This window comes from Manacus candei, unplaced genomic scaffold (genome assembly GCF_025592945.1).
Source record: "Manacus candei isolate 608988 ecotype Guabito, Panama unplaced genomic scaffold, ASM2559294v1 h1tg000057l, whole genome shotgun sequence".
Taxonomy (NCBI): domain Eukaryota; kingdom Metazoa; phylum Chordata; class Aves; order Passeriformes; family Pipridae; genus Manacus; species Manacus candei.
The window spans coordinates 14,551,286-14,571,558 of NW_026138105.1; the positions used below are offsets into that span (position 1 = coordinate 14,551,286).

Sequence of the window (20,273 nt, forward strand, 5' to 3'; positions counted from 1 at the left end):
TTTTCATTCCCATGTGAGCCCAGCTTCCAATCACCGCCTCCGACACAGCCAAAACACAACATTCAGGACCATTCCTTCCTCTTTATTCACAAATCTTTAGGATGAGGAAAGGGTATCTGGGGAAAGGCAGAACTGTATTTTCTTCTTCCTCTTTCTCGAAAGGAAATTCAAATGTCCTGGGAGAAAAAAAGGGGGAGGATCCAGGGAAAAAAAGATTTTCCAGATTCATATGAAGAGCACTCCAGTAGCAGGAACACAATGATGAAAATCAAGATATTTAAAAAAGTTTAACTGGTACCCTTTTGACTCAATATATATATATATATTAAAAAAAACCATCTTCTGCCTTCCTTCTTTTGGTCTTTCAGTTATTTATTCACTTCTGTTCTGAAGGCATTTGCTTTGTTTTTCCACATTTCTTCCATTCTTCTGGTACTACTGTGTCCTGGAAAGAAAAACCCCCAAAATTAACTCTTTCAGGCAACAAAGCACCTCCTTGCACAGTAAAAGTGTCCCCAAAACCCTCATCTTCTCTCAAAGAAAGCTTGTCAGACAAGCTTCCCAAAAGCAGCTTATTGGAGTGGCAAAACCAGTACTGTAAGGGAACGGGGGATGGAATTCAAGGAAGATGGAAATGGTCAGAAAAAATGAAGGTTAATTCCTGGTGCAAAAGGTATGAACAAGCCTTTTAAATTGTAGAACCAAACAAAAAAACCCAGGTTGAATAAAAAGCCTGGAGGTACCTCAACTTCTACTTTTAACAAGGCCAATCCACCTGCTGGGAATCATTGGTCCACGTAAACACAAAGATCTTCATGTCCCCAAGAAGATGAAGTAGTCTAATTTAGCACAGCAGATCCAACTTTCCGGGGTTCTTTTGCCAGACACAAGCACAGCTATGGATGCAGAGCTCTTGGCAGTCTATCCCTAGGACGTGGTAACAATACACTCCTAACTGATGTATCTGGGGTATTAGAAACCCTTTGTGCCTGCACATGGCAGCAAAACCTAATTTAAGGTTTGTGGATAATAAGTTATTTGCAAGATCCTAGGGCGACAAAGGTGCTCCAAGGGCTGGAGCACCTCTGCTCTGAGGAAAGGCTGAGAGATGGGGTCGCTCAGCCTGGAAAAGAGAAGGGCCAGGGAAGGCCTCACTGCAGCCATGCAGGACTTGAAGGGGGCTTAGAAAAAGGAGGGAGAGGGGTGTTTTATAGGGGCAGATAGCAACACCACTAGGGGCAATGGTTTTAAACTGAAGGAAGGAAGGTTTAGATTAGATCTTTACTCAGAGGGTGGTGAGGCCCTGGCACAGGTTGCCCAGAGAAGCTGTGGCTGCCCCATCCCTGGAAGTGTCCAGGGCCAGGTTGGACAGGGCTTGGAGCAACCTGGGATAGTGGAAGGTGTCCTTGCCCATGGCAGGGGGTGGAACTGGTTGATCTTTAAGGTCCCTTCCAGCCTAAGCCATTTTGTGATTCTGTGATCTTCCAGGACTACTCACAGCCCCTGGTGGGGCTAAGACACAGAAAACATGCAAGCTGCAGAGAACACACTGGTGAGGCACTTGGTAACACAGCCCTAAAAAGCTGAAAAACACAGGCCCAAAGCAATGTTAAAAAGAAGCATCCAGGGACCTGAACAGCACACCAAACACAGTCAGGATGCAAACCCAGCATTTGTTTAGTAGGACAAGTGACAGCCATCTCCAGTTCCTCTCCAGTAACTCGCTGTAGCTTGTTCTGTGCTCAAATACCTCAAAACGCTCCAAGGAGAGAAGAGACATTAACAGGGTGTTTTTCTGAGGGACATGATGCCAGATTCTTCACGTGTAAATTCCAGGAAACCATCCTGCACACTCCCTGATCTGCACACAGGTGCTGCCCCCACAGTGCACAGACTCCCACACTGGTTTTGTTTTGCACCAAAAAACCTGAGCTCCATTCAATGCACTGTGTGTGTGCCTGGAGCACTGACCACGAATGTGAGAGAAAGCAAATGCTCAGGAGATGCACCAGTGCAGCACGTTGTGCAGTGATTTGTCCCATCACAGGAGCCATCCCAGATGCTCTCCCTCTTCCCCACAACAAACCAGAGCACTGAACAGGGAATGAAGCCCCCATGCACACACACTCAGAACTGGGCAGCGTGTGGAATGCCGGCAGTCCTGCCTCCTACACCACTGTGGATAGAGCAAACTGGGACCTTACCTCTTGGAACGAAAGGAAATGAAGGGCTTTGTGCTGGTAAGTGATCATGGAGACCTATCACACAACTGTATGGAATGGAGGAGGCTGGGAGCTGCTGCTGCCTGAGCCATCATGGCCAGTTCACTCTAATGGGAGGGTGACCCCAGGACTGGGTCGTGTTCTCAGCTGAGCGAGGTGGAGCTGACCTGGCTTTGCTGCAGAGCTCTTGCCACCCAAAGCAAGGGTGTAATTCAGCAGGCAGAGTGCCTGGCAGCTGAAGAACCAGAATACTGTGGATGGGGATAGGCAGTACCAGCAGCAGGATGATGAAACAGCCATTTCCATCGCATCCTCCTCCAGCCAACATTACCAGTAATTTATTTATGGGAACGATAATACTACTTAAACTAGGTTTATTTCATCACCTGAGAGCTGCCTGGTGCTCAGAACAGCATATTTACATGTGCACATATCACCATGCAGATTTCAGACAATTAAGGAAATCACACAAATGCAATTTAGTCTCAGAGAACATGTACTGCTATTATGCCAACCCAGCTGCAGCCAGGGACCAAAGCCCAGTAAGCGATGTTGGGAGGAAGCAGCTTCAGTTCACATATCTTTTTGCAAAAGGAGTGAGTGATGAGGTGAAATGAAACAGGCAGCATGCCCAGGAAAGGCAAAATCCAAAAAGGCCCTTACTTCCTGAAGAGCTGGTCACTAGCAAACCCCCTTTTACCGCAGCGTTCTATACTTTGCCAACCTACTGCTCTGCTCTGCAGCGATCCTGCCAAAAGGAGAGAGGGAGAGAGGTTCAGAGAAGACAGGAAGGAGGAAAGCAGCCCTGCTCCAGGAATCAGAGCCAGTGACAGAAATGCAAAAAGCAAAACCAGGCCTTCTGGTAACTTCTATAACAAGATGGTTTATACAGTCCCCCTCCCTTCCCACGCCCACCAGTCGCCTCCACAGCTTTGCCTCAACGTGCAATCCAGTTAATTGTCACTGCACCTCAGCCTCTGAGACAGGTAGGCAGTGCCTTAACAAGAAGATGTCTTTTTGAACTTTAAAGTCATGTACAAAAGGTTTCACTTTAGCCTCAGGTAGAAGTTTTACTTTCAAATTTGCCATTGTAGTTGCAGCTTCGTGTCATTTACAGCGAAAAAGCAAACGGACACCCCCTGCAGTGGTTTGAAGCAGGTACCAACCAGCTGCATTTATGTGCTAACAGAAGCCCTGGTTAAGCAAAGATACTCAGAAATTAGCTTCATTGTATTATTTTCCCCTAAATCTGTATCCTAGGCAATCTGCATTTAATAATGATTTTATCATTACTCTTAAAAGGAAAAAAGGAAACATTATTAAATGACATAACACAGCACTGCTGGAAAGAAAATCACAGTAGGAACTGTTGCGCTAACAAGATAGATGCCACAGTGGAGAGGCTGGATATCCAAAAGACCAAGGCTGAGAAAGCTGGGAAGACACTATGGAAAGGGTTAATTACATTAATCATTCTCCCTGCTAAAGCCATGCAAGTTTACATGTTTTAAAGACAACAAATCAACACAATCCCCCTTAAAATTATATATAATTTTTTTTACAGCTCTTGTCCTGGTTTTAATGGAGTGCAATCAAAAAAGTGAGAACCCAGGGATATCTATGCAGATAGGTATGTAGGGATAAGATTCCAGCGGCTCAAAAAGGGGAAAGTAAGAAAAGCACAGGTCTGATGGCAAAGCACGTCAGTAAGATCATCTTCAAAACAAAATGCTACATTAGTACTAAAGGGCTAAAGCTTAAGTCTCACATGGAACTGTGCCTGACAGAAGTGAAGGAGAGGGGGTAGTGTGTCCTCTGATCAGTGCACTGCACTGGAAGCTTGGGTCAGCAACCTGCTGGCTGCCCAAGCCATGGCAGTCATGAGGCACTGCACGGCAGAAGACACAAGTGTCCAGAATCAGTCCAATGCCAGTACACAAATGAATCCTGTATCCCTAGTTATCTAGCAGAATTTTCCCTGGGTTTGCTTGTGCGTGTTGCCTGTTGTCTGTTGCTGGAAGGTACTCCTGCCCTACCTGCCTCCTCTTAAAACTTTGATCACAAGCACAGCTCCTGAAGAGTTGGGCCTCTCCTGCATTTACAATGCCTTTCATAATCTAACAATATTCTAAGAGCTTGACATACCATGTAGTAAAACAAATCTGTCAGTGAATGTGCCTTGCCAAACGTGGGTTTCTTCGTGTCAAAGCACAGACACTTCCACCCTGTGCTGGTTGCTCCAGCTCGTGCCACGTGGCCCATTCTCTGTGCAGGAGAGAACTGCCCTGTTCAGTTCAAGCCCTTGTTCTGGAGACAGGCAGGAAGGTGGGACTGAGCAGCCACGCCCCACACACCAGGTCTAAGGACCCAGAGCAGCGTTTGCTGCCCTCTCAGCCACTGGCACAGGACAGCACCACCCACTCCTCCCCACTGATGCTGAAAGCAGCTCCCTCCTTACCTCTTCACAGCTTTCTGAGCCAGCATCCTGTTGCCTGCCAGGAACGTGATGCCACCCAAAATGGCCAAGTACTTCAGCGTCTGGAACATGTTGAGCTGAGTCCAGTAGACATACATGAGCCCCAACATTGCTGGGGAAAAAAAAGACATGGCTGAAACTGCATTTCAAAGAGCAACCATTTGTTATCCTCAGAACAATTGCACTGCCAGTCCTAAGCATTTGGTTTATATCTCATTTCTGAAGCTCTGAATGGCAGATTCAAAGACTCTACATTATTGCCAGGGAATTATGGTGTCTGGGCCTCCACACACAAAAAACGTGATGGACAGCTTGCAACCAACCCTCCTGTGGCAGAATTATGGACATATTATAGACATAAAGGGGTATTAAAAAGAGGAGGTTACTCTGGATTTCAATAGGGGATATTAACCTTCATACATCTGTAGGGGTTTACAGCTTTATAAAGCTTCCATGACACTCACTTGGACTGAGAAACACAATGACATTTGGGAAACAGCAGATCCAAAGTTGTCCCAATCTGCTGTGTTTTTGAAATTCTACCAAGACAGTAAATAACTGTGACCAAGGGCACAATAAAATTGATGAAAAAACTTGGTCCAGCCAAAAAACCAGAAGTGCTCTCATGGGAAGAGCTTTAAAGAAAAGATGTAGCCTTTCCCCGCCAACAGAGTCCCACAGGTTTCAATCCCCACAGAACCTCCCTGCTCTCAGAGGATAATCATGCAATAAAGAAAGTGTGACCTCTGGAAGTAAGAAGTTCTATTAAGTACAGATAAATGGTGTGAGAGAGGGGCCCGGATAATGACGGCTGTTATAAGCTGATGGCCAAAACAGGTTTATCACCATATTAACAATCATGAAAAGCAGGAAGGCAGATGGAAACAAGAGAACAAATGTTATGCTGTTATGTCATTATAGTTAATAGACCACGAGCCCATTAACCACAGGCTCTCATCTGTAACTCCCAGGTGAGGAGGTCAAACAAAGCAGAAAGCCTCTGACACTTACCAGCATGTCCCATGTGAAAAACAATGGTGCTGGGAGCAAAGCTGAAGTTGGAGATGTTGGCACCTATCTTGATCCACTAAAGGGAAAAAAAACCAAAATCTGAGTTACAACAGCCTTGCGAACACAAGCTTTTATTTTAAACTTCAGTACCTTTCAAGCCTGTTTGCTTTAAGTCCTTCAATGAATTCTCTGTATTCAGTGTATTCTCTACAGAAGCACTTGTTTACTACTGCAAGAGTAGTAATTTTGCTAAAGGCAGCACTCCTGAGCTCCTTTAGTGAAAATCTCTCCTGCTGCTTCTGACTGCCCTAATGCAGTTGCTCAAATATCCTAAACTGATGAGAAAGTACTGCTCCAAAACTAGATTGCAAAAAAACCCCAAAACCTGACATTGCTATTTCTATCCAGCTGAGTTAATTTCAAAGACCAAAACAAAAAGGTAAGGTTCTCATTTTGGACTCAGACAAAAACCAGCTACAGATACAAGATGCTTGCTCATAAAAACAACTGTAGTTTTTGGAGTACAAAAGACAAAGGCATGAAGGATGGGAAGCAGGAGCAGCAGCAATAAGATTTTTTATTAAAGTGTCATCAACGTGTATTGTGAACTCCAGTGAGCAGGGGACACAACTGCCTGAGTGCCCACTTTCAGTGAGACCAGCTAATGGGAAATTACTCTTTGAATCAGCTTCATCTTCCAAAAAAGGAATAATTTAACTTGCCTCAGTGAGATTTTGTTTTGCATTAAGTTCAGAACACTGCCCTAATGATACAATGAGTAGCAGTGGATTGTTTCAACTACAGACACTCCAATATTATGTCCATAAATGGGAATCAACCTGATAGGATTAAGTAACACAGATTTTGTGATAGATTTATTATGTGTGAGGCAGAATCCCTGCTTTTTTCCTGTGGAAGTTTAACGTTACTTAATCTGCCCACTGTTATTCACCATCCCCAGCTGAAGCAGACTGAAGAAACCCATCCACCTACTTCCACTTGGCAGCAGTGTTTTTCTGTTTTGACTATAAACTCAAACAACCAAACCAGACCAATGCTCTGCACTGACATTTGCTAGCTGCAACTCCAGCACTGCGGTGCCAGTCATGATTAACCAGGAGTTTTAGTAAGAGTTGAACTGCCCAGTCTCCTAAAGTGACTCTGGACTGCATGGAAAAAGATGATGTTCCTCTGGGGCCCAGTTCACTCACCAGGATGAGCAGCAAAAGCAGCGGGGAAAGAACCAACGCTGTGAAAGTGTTGGAGACCACCGTGGGAGGCCTCTTCTCAGGTTCCCTGAAGAGGTGCTGCAAACAAACAAAACCAACTCATGAGTAGGAGTATTCCAACGGAGCAGCTTCTCAGCTCCTCAGAGGAGCCCTGGTGCTGTTCCCACACATTCCTCTGGAAGAGAACCATTTCTCTTAAGGCAAAGACTGACTCTTTAGTGTCTATTCCAGTCTCTGCACATTTGATCTCTTGCACAGTTAACTTTTCCTTGCACTCACAGAAGCACTTGTTCACTTGACACCAGCACAGATGGCTGGAATGAAGCAGAGACCTTTCTGTGGTGCTTACCCAGTCACCTGGTCAAATTGTCATGTCTGAATCTTCTCAGTGACACAAGTTGCTCTCTCACAGGTAGGACACACAGCTTATGTATTCATACTCCAGAGGACTGCAACCAAGTTCCTTCCATTAAGCAGTAACTCTGGTCTTCTTCAAATTACTTTACTTACAAATAAACTATGATGAAAACTAATAACAACAGTAGGACTAGCCACCCATGTCCACACATAATTTTGACTGTACCTGGATTTCAGGTTTGGGAACAAAGAGGTTCTTGGACTGAACTGTGGATGGGGCATCCTCTTCTGGGAATGTGATCACAACATCAGCCTGAAATGAAATCGTGCAGCTTCATGAACTTTGACCTTAATGTATTAATAAAAGCTATTCCATTACTGTGCCCTATTTCCTTATTTGCCAATCTACCACTGACACAATTTTTACAGGCACCTAAGAAAAAGCCATCAGATTTTTTAAGAAGCAGCTTCTCCTAAACAGAGGCAGTAATGCCAATCACCCACAAACAAGAATTGGACTTATTTCCAGCAGAGAGAGAACAGAAAGGTTAAACCTTGAGAACTTGCTGTGAAATTACAATCAAACCCATAAATGTTCTGCAGTTTCTGCTCCACCACATGATGAACTGAAAGTTCATTTCTGTCCTGCTGTGATGTTTACTTCAAAACTTAAAATGAACCTCAGAGCCCATAAATGGCCAGAAGGATTCTCGTTCACTACAGAGAACAAAACATTTGAGCTTTTTTCTTCCAGGTCTGTACCATGCCCTCCTGCTAGTCAGACTGCCAGTAACCTCAAAACCACATCACCCCAGTTCCAGCTACATACCACATTCCAGAGGATTGGATTTTCCAGAGTGGCATCTCCAATGATCAAGTAAAGAGTGTAGGTACCAGAGGCAGAGTCAAATTCAGTCTTTCTTTCAGAGGTATCCAGTTCAAATTTGTACACGTTCTTGTTATCTGGTTCTGCAACAAACACCACCTCCTGGCCAGTCTTCTGGTTGTGAAGTCGGACAAAAGTCTGAAAGGAAGGTTGTAACGTTCAAGGGCTTTTTCAGCCAACAATCTATATTAAAAAAATCAGAAGTGTGCTTTTACAGTGCAGGCTACCTACCCTCACTTTGTTGAGTTAAATACGACACAGCACCAGAGCCAGATGTTTCATTTAACACACACACAAAACAAATGAACTGAATCTCCCATCTACTGAGATCAGTGATCTTCACAGACCATGTCAGAAACATAAGGCTTCTCAAAACCTATCAGATCTTTTCAAGAGCAATTGTCACCCGAGGTGCTTCATGATGGAACACCCTGGTGTCACAGCAATGACAAAAATTCATCCTAACCTGGTGTGGGATGAGTTCAGCTCCACTGTTCACGTCTATCAGCTGGAAGGATAAAGCAAAATTCTGATGGCTGTCAGCAGTGAAGGAACCCTTGGCTTTGGCTGGGTAAGCTACCCTAGGAGTTAAAAACCAAAGAGGACTCAAGTGAATCTCCAAGAGGTCTGGCGTTGAGAGAAACCCAGGCTCCTGTCTGGAGCCAGAGCTGCCCCTAATGGATCACACCCACTGTGTCATTTTACCTGGTTGTTTTTGGCGCAATGCTCTGATCCTTATCCACAGTAGAAAGATCTACATTAGTAATCCCAACTTCCGTGGAAACTTTTACTTTCAGCTGCAACAAAACACAACAGAAAATTACTCAGAGCACTCCACATACACCAGTTAGGGTGAAGTTCACTGCAGATGCTTCTGCCCCCCTTCAACAAAGAGGGTCTTACACTAAGCCCAAGAGAGAGCCTAACCTGAACAGAATGATCTATAGCAATTTACCTTCTGGCAAAGCTCCTGCACCAGTCACTAACCCTAAGCCACCCTCTTCCTTCCTGCACAAGCAGCCAGCTCTGCAGACTGCTTCCACCAGCTCCTCAGGCATGCTGGAATTAGCTGGCCTTTGGAGAACAGTTTTTAATGAAACAGTCCAACTATCCAGATCCAACTAGTTTTCCTTTTGAACTAGCAGAAATGAGCTATTAAAGATTACATCACGTGTGGTACAACTTCAAACTGCATGTGCATTTGGACTTCTGCTTTCCGGAGAGCAACTGGAGACGAGTGGTCTCTGGACAGCAACCAGCTCTGCCTCTCTGGGCTCCTAAAGCCCAACAGGTTTCTGCTGATTTTATTACCAGCAGGCAAACGCCAAAGCATTCCTGCAGCCCTGCACTCTGTTCAGCAAGCTTTCCTTCAGAGCCACAGCATTTATCATTCAGTGCTGGGCAGCCAATAAAGCCCTGCCATTTATCACACTCCTTTGTGCTAAGTGCAGTATAAACTCCAAGCAGAGAAATTACTTCCTGCCCTCTCCCCAGCCCCAAACCACAGCCCATGTAGGCAGTGAGCCTCGGTGGGTTTGACTGACTTCAATCCTTCTCTCAAACATAAGCAGTTACTGCAGTCTGTAGTTTTTAATTAGCACATTTGTTCTCACAGCTTACAAATGCTCCCCCAGAGAATTAAAAGTTTCACTGCCAAGATATTTTTCATCTTACACTACAATTTGTTATTACAGGTTTGCTCGTGTGAACCAGCCCCACGCCCTCAGCCTGAAAAATAATTCACAGGGAACCTGTGGGAAAAATATGTAAAAACATTAACCAAACCATTCAGGTCAGACTTCAAACACAACCATCTTGGCAGTTCCTTTACAACAAAAAGTGTAATTGAAGAGAGAGGTTACCCCTGAAAATGGATCCATTAACATGCAGATGATTTAAGCTAACTTTAGCAAAGCCCTACTTTGTTCCAAGATGGGACCAGTGAAAGATGGACTAATGAAATATTAATTTTAAAAAAGTTATGTGAAGGCAAATCAGAGCTGCTGCACACAGCCCCTCCAACAGCACAGTACACAAACATCTCTCAAATATTTTAATGCCAGGAAATGTCATCTCTGGCGGAGTAATAACCCACTGGTTTAGCTCATTACTGTCAAAACGATGGTGCATTAAGGACAATTAATGCTAATAACAGTAAGGAAAAAAAGCAGTTCCCCAGCAGTCCTCCCCCATAACAATGTGTCTTATTAGCAGTGGTTCTCACAAAGCTGCCAGTGCTAATACATTCCTGGTGGTGCCTCCGTGTGCCAGCACCAGCTTAAGCACAACAATTCATCCCCTTCTGGCACCCCTGAGTGCCATTACTACTGCACTGGCAGCATCAACTGGATACTCAGAGTAAAGGTCAGCAGTTGTAAATAAGTGTCTTCTTCCTCCACTCCAATGTTGGAAGATTTGAAAAGCTAATTGTTTCCTTAAATAGGTGATCGAGGGCAAAAATTAACCCTGGGAATAGAACTCATTGGAGAGGAGCATTCTCAGCTGTTGACACTGAGGTGACTATGTGAACAGTCACTGGGGGTCACACTGCTCACTGTAACAACCTTGAGGAAAGGAAAACTGAGCATTTATATAAAATTGTATTTCAGAAAGATTTGGTCTAACAGCTTTGGCCACCAAAAAAGGGCTATGTATGCATGAAAAAAAGACTTTGTTTCCATTTACTTTGGTCACTGCTCCTCCACTAAAAAGCCTTCAGTATATACAGTTCAGAGATGCCAAGAGACCCCCTTGACTCTTTTCTAGGGCTCTAGAGCTTATACAGACAACAGGACCCAGCTTCCACACATCAGGCAATCACCAGACAACTGGTAGCCAAGCATTGAGATTTACTGGCTCAAATCCTGAATGCTCTGAAGAACTAACACTCTTAATAATAATTTTGCAAAGCTACTTTGGGTTGCCACATAAACACTTGCATTGTTACCCTCTGTTCGTATGCTGTCAGATCAGCATCTAAGTGATAAGTCAGGTTTGAAATTTACACAAATCCCTTTTGATCATATATTAATCTGGTTACTGGTCATAATCCGGAGTCAAAATCCAAAGTATTACAGAAAAACATGTGATAAAAATCCCATACAACTAGCAACATCCTTCATGGATGTAAATAAAATGCTGTTTCAGTGAACAGGCACAGAATTAAAATGCCATCAAAGAGCACACCCACCTCCACTTTGTTAGCAATAAATCGCTTATCTCCATCTACACTGATAGAGAAGTCATAATATCCACTTGCAGGTTTCACGTTCATGAAGTTCAGCTCGAAGAAATCCCTGTAACAAAAAAACCCAAGGTGTTAAGAAGCCTCCAAATATGTGACACTAAGCAGGCAAAACCCCACAACATAAAACTGACATTGCTAAGTGCAGCAGGAAGAGAATTCTTCAAAGCTGCCCCAAAGTCAGAAGAACACTGGAATTTCCCACTCCCAATCAAAAGAAAAAGCAATAGAAATTCACCATCACCGTCCAACCTGCTCAGTCACCCCTCACCAACAAAACACAACCACAGCATTTTGAGTTTTCCATCACACAAACATTTTTCTGGTGGAAGAATACCTAAGGAAACTAAGTCCAACACTGATTAAGTAACACCTGTTTGCCTTACAAACTGTAAAAACAATCTTATTTTCTTACCCTGACAGAACAAATGGTGTCTGTTGAAGGATAGTGGCTTTGCTAGACACAGACTTGGCTTGGTCGAGCTTTACAGAAGCTTGAGTCAGTGGCTGGGACATAACGTTGGTCACTTGTAGCTACAAGAGAAACACCAGCATTTCTGTGAAACCCACTGTCCCAGGAGGAATGCAGGAGCACAGACAACTCGGTACCCCACTGTACTCCAAACCAGAGTTCTCCCTCACCCACCATCCTGGATTCCCTTGTTCTTTCTCACATAACAGGGAAAGGTGAAGCTAGTAACAGAGCTGACTGACTTCTCAAGGAGTGTCTGGTAAGCCCTGGGTAAGCAGAGATTCCTAAGAATCCCTGCACAAAAGCACTAAAGATCTGCTGGAACCTGAGTCCTGGTATCACCTTACACAGTCAACCCAGAGCTACAATACAACAGACTGAGCCAAGATTAGGGCTAAGAACTCACCCTGAGTATGGGCTGATGGTGAGACACAGCCGCAGGCCCCTCGGGGACAACGATGACAGGCAAGTGGAAGCGGTTCTGGGATAAGGAGCCTGCAGCACAGGCAACACTGAAGGCCTCTGAGAGCGTCTCAAAGTTTTTCTTGCTAAAAATTGCATTCATCAACTGGATAATTTGATCCTGAAAAAGGAAAAGAAAATCACATATAAGCACCGGCAGCTTACCACAACATTGCAAACTGGCTCAGTGTAATGTTATTAATAAAAACATCATTCATAAAGACTGTTTAATTTTCCATTTGCTTTAAAAATAATTCAAGTTATTCCAGAGGTAGTTAATTTTGGGTTACCTCATATCACGTGTGCATTCTTATTCTTGGCTGGGAGGTTCCAACCACAATGGCTGTAACTGTGCTAGAAACAGGCAAAACCAGAATTTGGGTCCACCTCTCCAAAGGATGTGTTTTGGAACAGAAGATGTTGTCAGCTCAACTACCCAGACTGCATGTGGCTACAAAAAGACACCTTGGCTCCAGGAGCTTTACAACTGTCTTCATACAGAGGAGTAGGACCAGGCTCCATGTCCTGGCTACCTGCCAGGCTGGGAAGGCCACGGAGCAGTGATGCAAAGCACCCCAGTGGCTCTGGAAGGAGCCAGTCTAGACCCATGCAGGCTTATCCCCTTAGGCTCAGCAGTGTCCTCAAGCTAAGAGGATTAGCCTTAAAGCAGTACCACCAGGAGCACAGAGCCAGCTCTGGCTCTGGGATGTGCCAAAGCTAATTTGTTCTCTCCAAAGGAGGAGTGGGACTGCATCCCCCCAGCTGGTTTTGCAGTCTGACTCAGGAGGGTCAGTGCACCTGTGCCACACTCTGCAGGCTATGCCTCATTATTCAGCTTCTTCCATCACTCCCTGCCAGTCTGGAAAACAGGGACTGGCTACCGGCACTTTGATCCAAGCAAAGGATTGTGGGCTAAATTCTAATCAGAATGAGTACAATCAAACACAATCCCCAATAAAGCAATAGGCACACAACTTACTGACCTACAAAGAACACTTTTAAATGAAATCCACTGCATCTCAAATTTTCACCCTCCTGCTTGTACTGATGAGCACCAAACAAAATCAGAACTGGAGAAAGCATTCAGACAAATGCTACAGAACTCCTGCACAGTGCAAATCCTGCAGTGTTTTTCATTTCTTTGGAGGGTATGGCATCGCTCCAGACACGAATCAGCAACTGACACTCTCATTAAAGTTGGGGGGGGGGGAAGGGAATTATTTTTTCAAGTACTACATATTGTTTTTTAAAGACAGTTTTGTGGTATTCCAGAGGCACTCTCACCATTCTCCAGAGATAAACAGCACTTCTGATAGCACAATTCTGAAACAACACTAAACAATTTTCCTTAATTGGCCTTTTCTTTTTAAGTATCATTTGGATGCTGACAGTTGGAATTGTGTGTAGCAGAATCACCACCTCAAAAATGACATCAAAAGTACTTTGCATTAGTTTGTTTGCCAGCAGTGTGGAAGAGAGCCAGGAATGAACTCAGGTGTCTTGCACTGGCTTCAGTCTCAACCCTGCCACTTTGGCTCATGCTTAAGGGAGCTGTGATTCTCAATCCAAAGTACTTCTAACTCCGTTAACTTGGTGTGGAAAAAAAATTACCAAGTGGATGGCTTGCAGTAATGATTCCTAGCTCAACCAAACTCAAAAGAAATTTCCAACAGTCTTTCATTTTAGACAAGTTTTTGCTTTCCTTCTATACATTTGAAAAATAAAAAAATAAAAAAAAATCAAACCAAATCCAGCCTGTGATCTTGAAGGTGGAATTTCCTCTTAGATACTGTTCCTTAGCACTCCCTATGAGATGTCCCCTTTTGCTGAGTATACTCATTATTTTTTCCAGCAGGAATTCTCCCTGGTTACACTGGGCTCTTGCACTGCACAACAGGGACTGGGCAGATCCTTTCTGTGAGCTTGAGTGTGCATGGGAGGAAAAGGTAGGTACAGACCTCCTTCATTGCTGGCTCTGTGCCCACGTGGTCTGACAGCTTGTAGGCAGCAGCAACAAACAGGGCAGTAGTCTCAATTCCTTCTTCAAACTGCAGGTAAACTCCACCCAAGTCATCCAGGCGAGCAACAAGATCCTGAGAGAAAGAGTTATTAAAATTTAAATTGCATTCTAGCAGATCCACAGAAGTTACCTCTGCTGTTAGGCCTGCAATCAAGAATTACCTGTATGGGATCACTGATGGATTTTGTAATAGTCATTTAGAAACAGGAAGAAAGAGAAACCTCCAGCCTTTGGTGGATTTAACTATAATTAAATGTCATGACTTTCTATGTTTCAGTCCGCTGTGAAACAGATAAAAGAATTATCTGCTTGAAAGGGAGTCCCAAGCCAAGCCGTATCATGCAGCAAGCAATTAGCCAGGTTGGTTTTTCATTTTGTGTTTCACGTTAATACATATTTTAGTACTACAGATGTCTAGCAAATTTCTGAATAATTAGAGAGCATAGTGTGTTCCTACCTCGATCTCCTCAACAATGCTACTTAGATCTGCCTGCTGGGACAAGTAAGATGCTGTCTCCAAAGCCTGGATGGTTCTGAAACAAGAACAAACGAAACCAAACAAGTGTATGATTATTCCTTCCTTAAAAGCCAAACATCATTTAAATAAAAAGAAATTTAATTTCCTATTCTGAATGAAGTGTAAAACAGCTATTCTTGCCTTCAGTTGACTCAAGACAACGAATCTAAAGTGATTTTAGCATGAACTGAGCATTCACTACAGAATGTCCCTTTAGCTGCATCAGCTGCAACAAACTCATAGATTCAAAGGCGGAGAAGAAACCAAACTTTGATCCCTGCACAGCACAGATCCCAGACTTACTACTGAGGCCGCCAGGAACCCATTTTTTTAGTCCACAACAACCACTTTAAAAACCATTAAGTGTTAAAATATTCTTTACTCCAAAATCCAACTGCCTAGAGGATGAACAACGAATCATTTCTGTCAGAGACTTACGCCAGCACATTTTCTTCTTTGCTAAGACGAGCAGTAAGAGCACTAAGAGCTTCCTGGGATGCTAAAGGAAGGCCAAAGCCACTCAGGGCACCAACAGCATGGAAGATCTGGCTGATGGAGGAATCCTCACTGACAGCTGCAAGCAGCAGCTCCCTGGTCTCATTTGAGATGGTGACCTGAGGAAGAACACAGAGATTCACACTTGAAAACAACACAGCCTCTCACCGCTGATTCCCTCCTGGAGCAACGCACTCGGTGAGTTACTGTAAGCTTTTAGGAAAAAAAGCCCTTTATCATTCATTACCTTTTAGTGTAATTACTGAAATCCCTAAGTTTTGCTGTCAACTATCAGTAAGTCAGGGTAATCCAGGATTCAGATTTATCCTGCTTTTCATGTGGCATCACATCATCATGTAGCGGATGGTGGGACTGATGGCAAATGGGGCTCAGATAACCCACTCCAGTCCAGCAAGGGTGCTCTGCATCTGTATCCAGCAGTGTTCCAGCACCAGGATTCACATCCAAACAGTCTGTTATCCACCCAAAGAGTCACTAATTGACACGGGTCCTGAGAATAAAATGCGCTACCTTTTTTCTTAGCCACCAGTGTTTAACTGAAAAACATCCCCTCAGAATCACCCTGGACCAAATAGTTGTGTTGTATCTTTACCCTTTGCCTTGTGTAGATTATGCCCAGTATTTACCTAAGGCATAACAGAGTACAACCCACTAAAAGAAAGCAAAAGTAGAAGCTATGCATAAAACCAACCCAAGAAAAATATCAAGGCAAGTATTTGCTCATCACATGAGCCTGCAGAGCTCAGGGTTCCACACTCACCTCACAGCCAGACAGGACTCGGATGGACTGGGCAGCATAGAAGAGGGATTCAACGCTGCTGGAGTCCACGTGAGACTTGATGAATTTGCAGGCAGCCTGTGAAACAGAAACAGAAGTTAACTCCCTCCCTGGAAAGGTGATGGAACAGCTCATCTCTAAGCACAGGAAGGAAAAGGAGGCTATGAGGAGTAGCCAGCATGGATTCACCAGGCAGAAATCATGCTTGACCGATGTGACAGCCTTCCAGGAGATGATCTGGAAAGCAACTCTGTGGAGAAGGACCTGAGGGTCCAGGAGGACAAGCAGCTTCCATGAGCCATCAGTGTGCCCTGGGGGACAAGGACCCTGGGATGCCTTGGGAAGAACCCTGCCAGCTGGCCAGGGAGGGTGACTGGAACAGGCTGTCCAGAGAGGCTGTGGAGTCTCCTTCTCTGGAGACAAAACCCATCTGGACATGATCACACTGTGCAACCTGCTCGAGGTGAAGCTGCTGTAGTAGAGGGGCTGGACTAGATGATCTCCAGAGGTCCCTTCCAGCCACCCTGTGATATATGTTCAAGTGTTACACACAGCTGTTATTTTTCACTACCTCCACCTTTTAAATAGTCTAACCCTGTGAAGAAGTGCCCTGTCCAGAAAAAAGTCTCACCACTAAACCTCAAAAACAAATAAATAATTACTGTTTACCTCCAGAAGCAAAGGCTGTGCTATCATGAACTAATAAAAAACTCAACCACAATGACACAAAGGAAAGCAGCAATTCCCAGTGTGGCCCACAGGTGACCAATAACCAGCCACAGCAAGGAGTAAACCACAACATCTTCAGGAAGCTCAGTTTATGGTGCAAATGTGCAACACTCAAAGAGAAACTAAGACCAAATGGTTCAGAACCCCTGTTCTAATGAATCTATGAGGAAAGAACGAACTTGTATTTACAGCTCATGTGTACAGGTAAACATGCCTATGCACATGAGCAGATGTGCCTGTGTGAGGAACAGAAAACCTGCAATATTTAAACTAGAAATTCACGAAGACATAACACAGTAAGCATCATGTTGATACCACAAGCCTTTGTGGTGTTGGCACACAAGGGATCATATTTTATAAGCAGAAGTGGTGTGACCTGGCTGAATTCAGTACTTGAACTGAAACAAACAAATGAGAGCTCTGTTTAACAGGACAGCAAGGCAAACATGCCACAGGCAGGGAACTTCTTCACAAGGAGGTTAAACAAATACTGATACGGAGGAGCGAGTCCTGCAGACACCATTTAGAAGGCAGGAAGTGTAGGAGCACCCGTGGCACGTTACTGCCCGGACAAAGGCGCAATTTATGCAAAGAGCACATGTACGAGAGCCGGTAATTACCACTGATTGCTCTGGCCCTTACGAAGGACATTTACATTTCCCACACGGTCCTGTCCAAGCAGAGCTCGCCGGACACTTTCGTTACACCTCTTCTGCTGCCGAGCTGCAGCCCCTCAGCCCCGCTCACCTTCTCGTCCGCCACCCGCACCCCGAGGCTGCTGAGCCCCACGATGGAGTAGTAGGCGGCCCGCACGTCGGCGAAGGGCCGCTCCAGCGCCGCCCGCAGCCGCGCCAGGTCGCGGGCCGTGAGGCGGTGGCTGGGGGCGAGGGCCCGGGCACCGGCGAGGAGGAGCAGGAGGAGGCTGAGCGCCGCCGCCACACGCAGCCGCGGGCCTGCGGAGAAACAAGCGAGTTAGTCCGGGCCCTCCCCGCGGTACCGGGGCCGCGCCGCCCGCCCCAGCCCGGCCCCGGCCCCGCCGTCCGCGCCTCACCCGGCGCCGCCATGATGCCGCCCCTGCCCGCGCCACGGCGCCGCTTCCGCCCCGCGCCCGCCCCGCCCCGGCGCGCACCATCGCTCCGCCAGGGGGGCAGGAGGGACGGCATATTTTAGGAGAGGTGCCTCAGCCCCGCGCACGCCCGCTGCGAACACCGAGAAACTGTGAAAAAGAGCAGGGCGAGCGGGAAGCGGGGCCGCGGTGGGGCCGCGAGGCAACGAGCAGCGTCAGCGGCTCCCCCCGGGTGGCGGGAGTGGTACGGGCCTCCCGGCGGGCCGCGGGGGCGGCCCCTGGCGAGATGTGGGCTGCGCTGATTGACCAGGGCGCCTTAAAGGGGCCGCGGCGGGGAGGCGCGCGGGGTGCCGGGGTCGTGTCGCGACACGTCATGTCGCGACATGCTGCGTTGTGTCATTCCCTGGCGTTTTCACGCTGTATACAGCCATGCCGAGCCGTGCCAGGCCATGGCGTGCTGTGTCACACCGTGTCGCGCTGTCCGTCGCTATGCCGTGCCATGCTGTCGTTGCACACCGTGCCCTGCCCTGTCGGGCTGACACCGAGCGCCCCAAGATCTGAGCCAACAGATGTTGTATCTATAGCAATATAGATACAATACAAATAGGGGGTCGAGTACCAATTAACAAAAAAGTTATGTAATTTGTAACCAATGAATGCTGATGCCTTTGTTTGCTGAAATGCAGCCGTGGTGGGAAGGCGCTTTCTGCCACACTGGAGTGACCTCCAGCTCTTAATGACAGCTGATTGCCACCGGCAAAGCCACCGACTCCTCGGCTGCTGATGGCCAGAAGCTTTTGGGGCAGAAAGGGCAGTGTCCCACTGCATGTCTCCTGGGGGTGGGCAGCCTCCTACAGCCTGCAGTGGGCATCTCCTGTGAGCTGCATCAGTGAGACCCCGGGAGCAGTGCCCTCACCCTGGCACGGGGTTCATGGTGAGGGAAGGAGCTCCCTGGGCAGCAGTGAGGCATCAGGAAGGGCATTTGGGAGTGAACAAATAAATCTGTGCAAGGCTGCTCACTCTGATTCAGCAGTGGAGACACGCAAGGCTTTAAGGGATTGTTTCAACGATCCCTGCTTTAGGGGAGCCTTATTTTCCATCTGTTCATTTCTTCCCCCTTGTTTTTCCCTAAGTACCAAATAAAACGAGACAAAAAAAATTAATGTAATGTTAAGCCCCAGCTCTGCTGTGCAAAAAACCAGACCTCTCAGTTAACTGAGCTGGATTTCCACAGGAAAAAATAAAATAACATCATCTCTTTACCCCATGTTGATTATTTCAGATGACTCTTGGGAACAGCCATGGCCATGCTATTGGGGTCCCCAAGTCCCTTCAGCAAAGCAATGCACACATCAACATGTGTGCAAGCCCCTGGGGATGGGCAGGTGGGCCTCTGGGTCTGTGTCCCCACAGGGGACACAGCAAGCCATGGGTGACAGACACCCATCCCATGCTCACTGCCCTCCTGGAAGGCCTCAAAATTTGGGGGAAAGGGCTGTGCTTCCTCCTGCAGAGGGCACTGGGAACTTGTGCTTTTTGCTTTCTGGGAAAGATCCCCTGGAGCTGGTGCAGCTCCCACTGACACACCCACCCCGCTGCCTCTGCTCGTCCTGGGGTTTGGGGCACTTGGTGTAGCATGGATGGGGCTCTTGGCCTTGCTGGGGGAAAACAAGGAGCCATGGAGCTGCTTAATGTGGAAAAGTCACTGCTGAGGATTCCGGCTGGTCCCTGCTCTGCCCCTGCTTCTCCCTCTCTACTGGAGTGGCTCCTCTTCAGGTGACACTGAGGTGTGGTGGGGAAGGTTCCCTGATGGTTTATAAACCCCAGCCAAGATGTGCTGGCCACAGGTTGGTTTCCACAGGGCCAAACCACCAATCACACCTAAATCCTCCAATTATTGAGCCTGAACGTGTTTGACCACCTCAGCACAGGAGATGCTCATGGCACAGATGGTACCCATGGCACTATCCATCATGGATGGGCACGATGGGGCAAGGATACAGGCACCCATCTCTGCTCTGAGCATCTCCCACGCTGAGGATGCTCCCTTGCACTGGGTTACTCCTCTCCCATTCTCCCTGGGAGATGTAGCTCCTCTGAAATGTGTTGCAAAATCCTGTCACTGAAGCTTTCCTGGGGGAAGGAAAAATATGTCCTGCATCAGAGTGGCTAATTTTGCTATTCTGTCTGAGAAAAGGTTTTTGCTTTGCCAAGTTGGGTTTCCATCACATCAGTCACATTTTGCAGTAACCAAGTGACACATTTTAGCCAGCTAGGCTGGCATTTCC

General features: G+C 46.3%; 1 protein-coding gene across 4 annotated transcripts; it reads right to left on the minus strand.

Moving 5' to 3' along the window:
* Positions 1-61: 61 nt before the first annotated feature.
* RPN2 (ribophorin II) lies at positions 62-18,097 on the minus strand. Of its 4 annotated transcripts, none has more exons than XM_051803023.1 (18): positions 18,049-18,097; positions 17,667-17,872; positions 16,173-16,268; positions 15,335-15,510; positions 14,837-14,912; positions 14,318-14,452; positions 12,304-12,480; positions 11,841-11,959; positions 11,372-11,477; positions 8,887-8,978; positions 8,648-8,762; positions 8,125-8,319; positions 7,522-7,608; positions 6,921-7,016; positions 5,710-5,785; positions 4,681-4,810; positions 2,886-2,970; positions 62-445 (listed from the first exon to the last, which is right to left on the minus strand). In XM_051803023.1, the coding sequence occupies exons 1-17, from the start codon at positions 18,080-18,082 to the stop codon at positions 2,919-2,921; spliced, it is 1,968 nt and encodes a 655-aa protein (XP_051658983.1). In that variant the 5' UTR covers positions 18,083-18,097; the 3' UTR covers positions 62-445; positions 2,886-2,918. The 4 variants fall into 4 exon arrangements, with proteins under 4 accessions (XP_051658983.1, XP_051658984.1, XP_051658985.1 ...); XM_051803024.1 differs by having other exon boundaries at positions 17,971-18,059; XM_051803025.1 differs by lacking the exon at positions 2,886-2,970.
* Between the last annotated feature and the right edge of the window lie 2,176 nt (positions 18,098-20,273).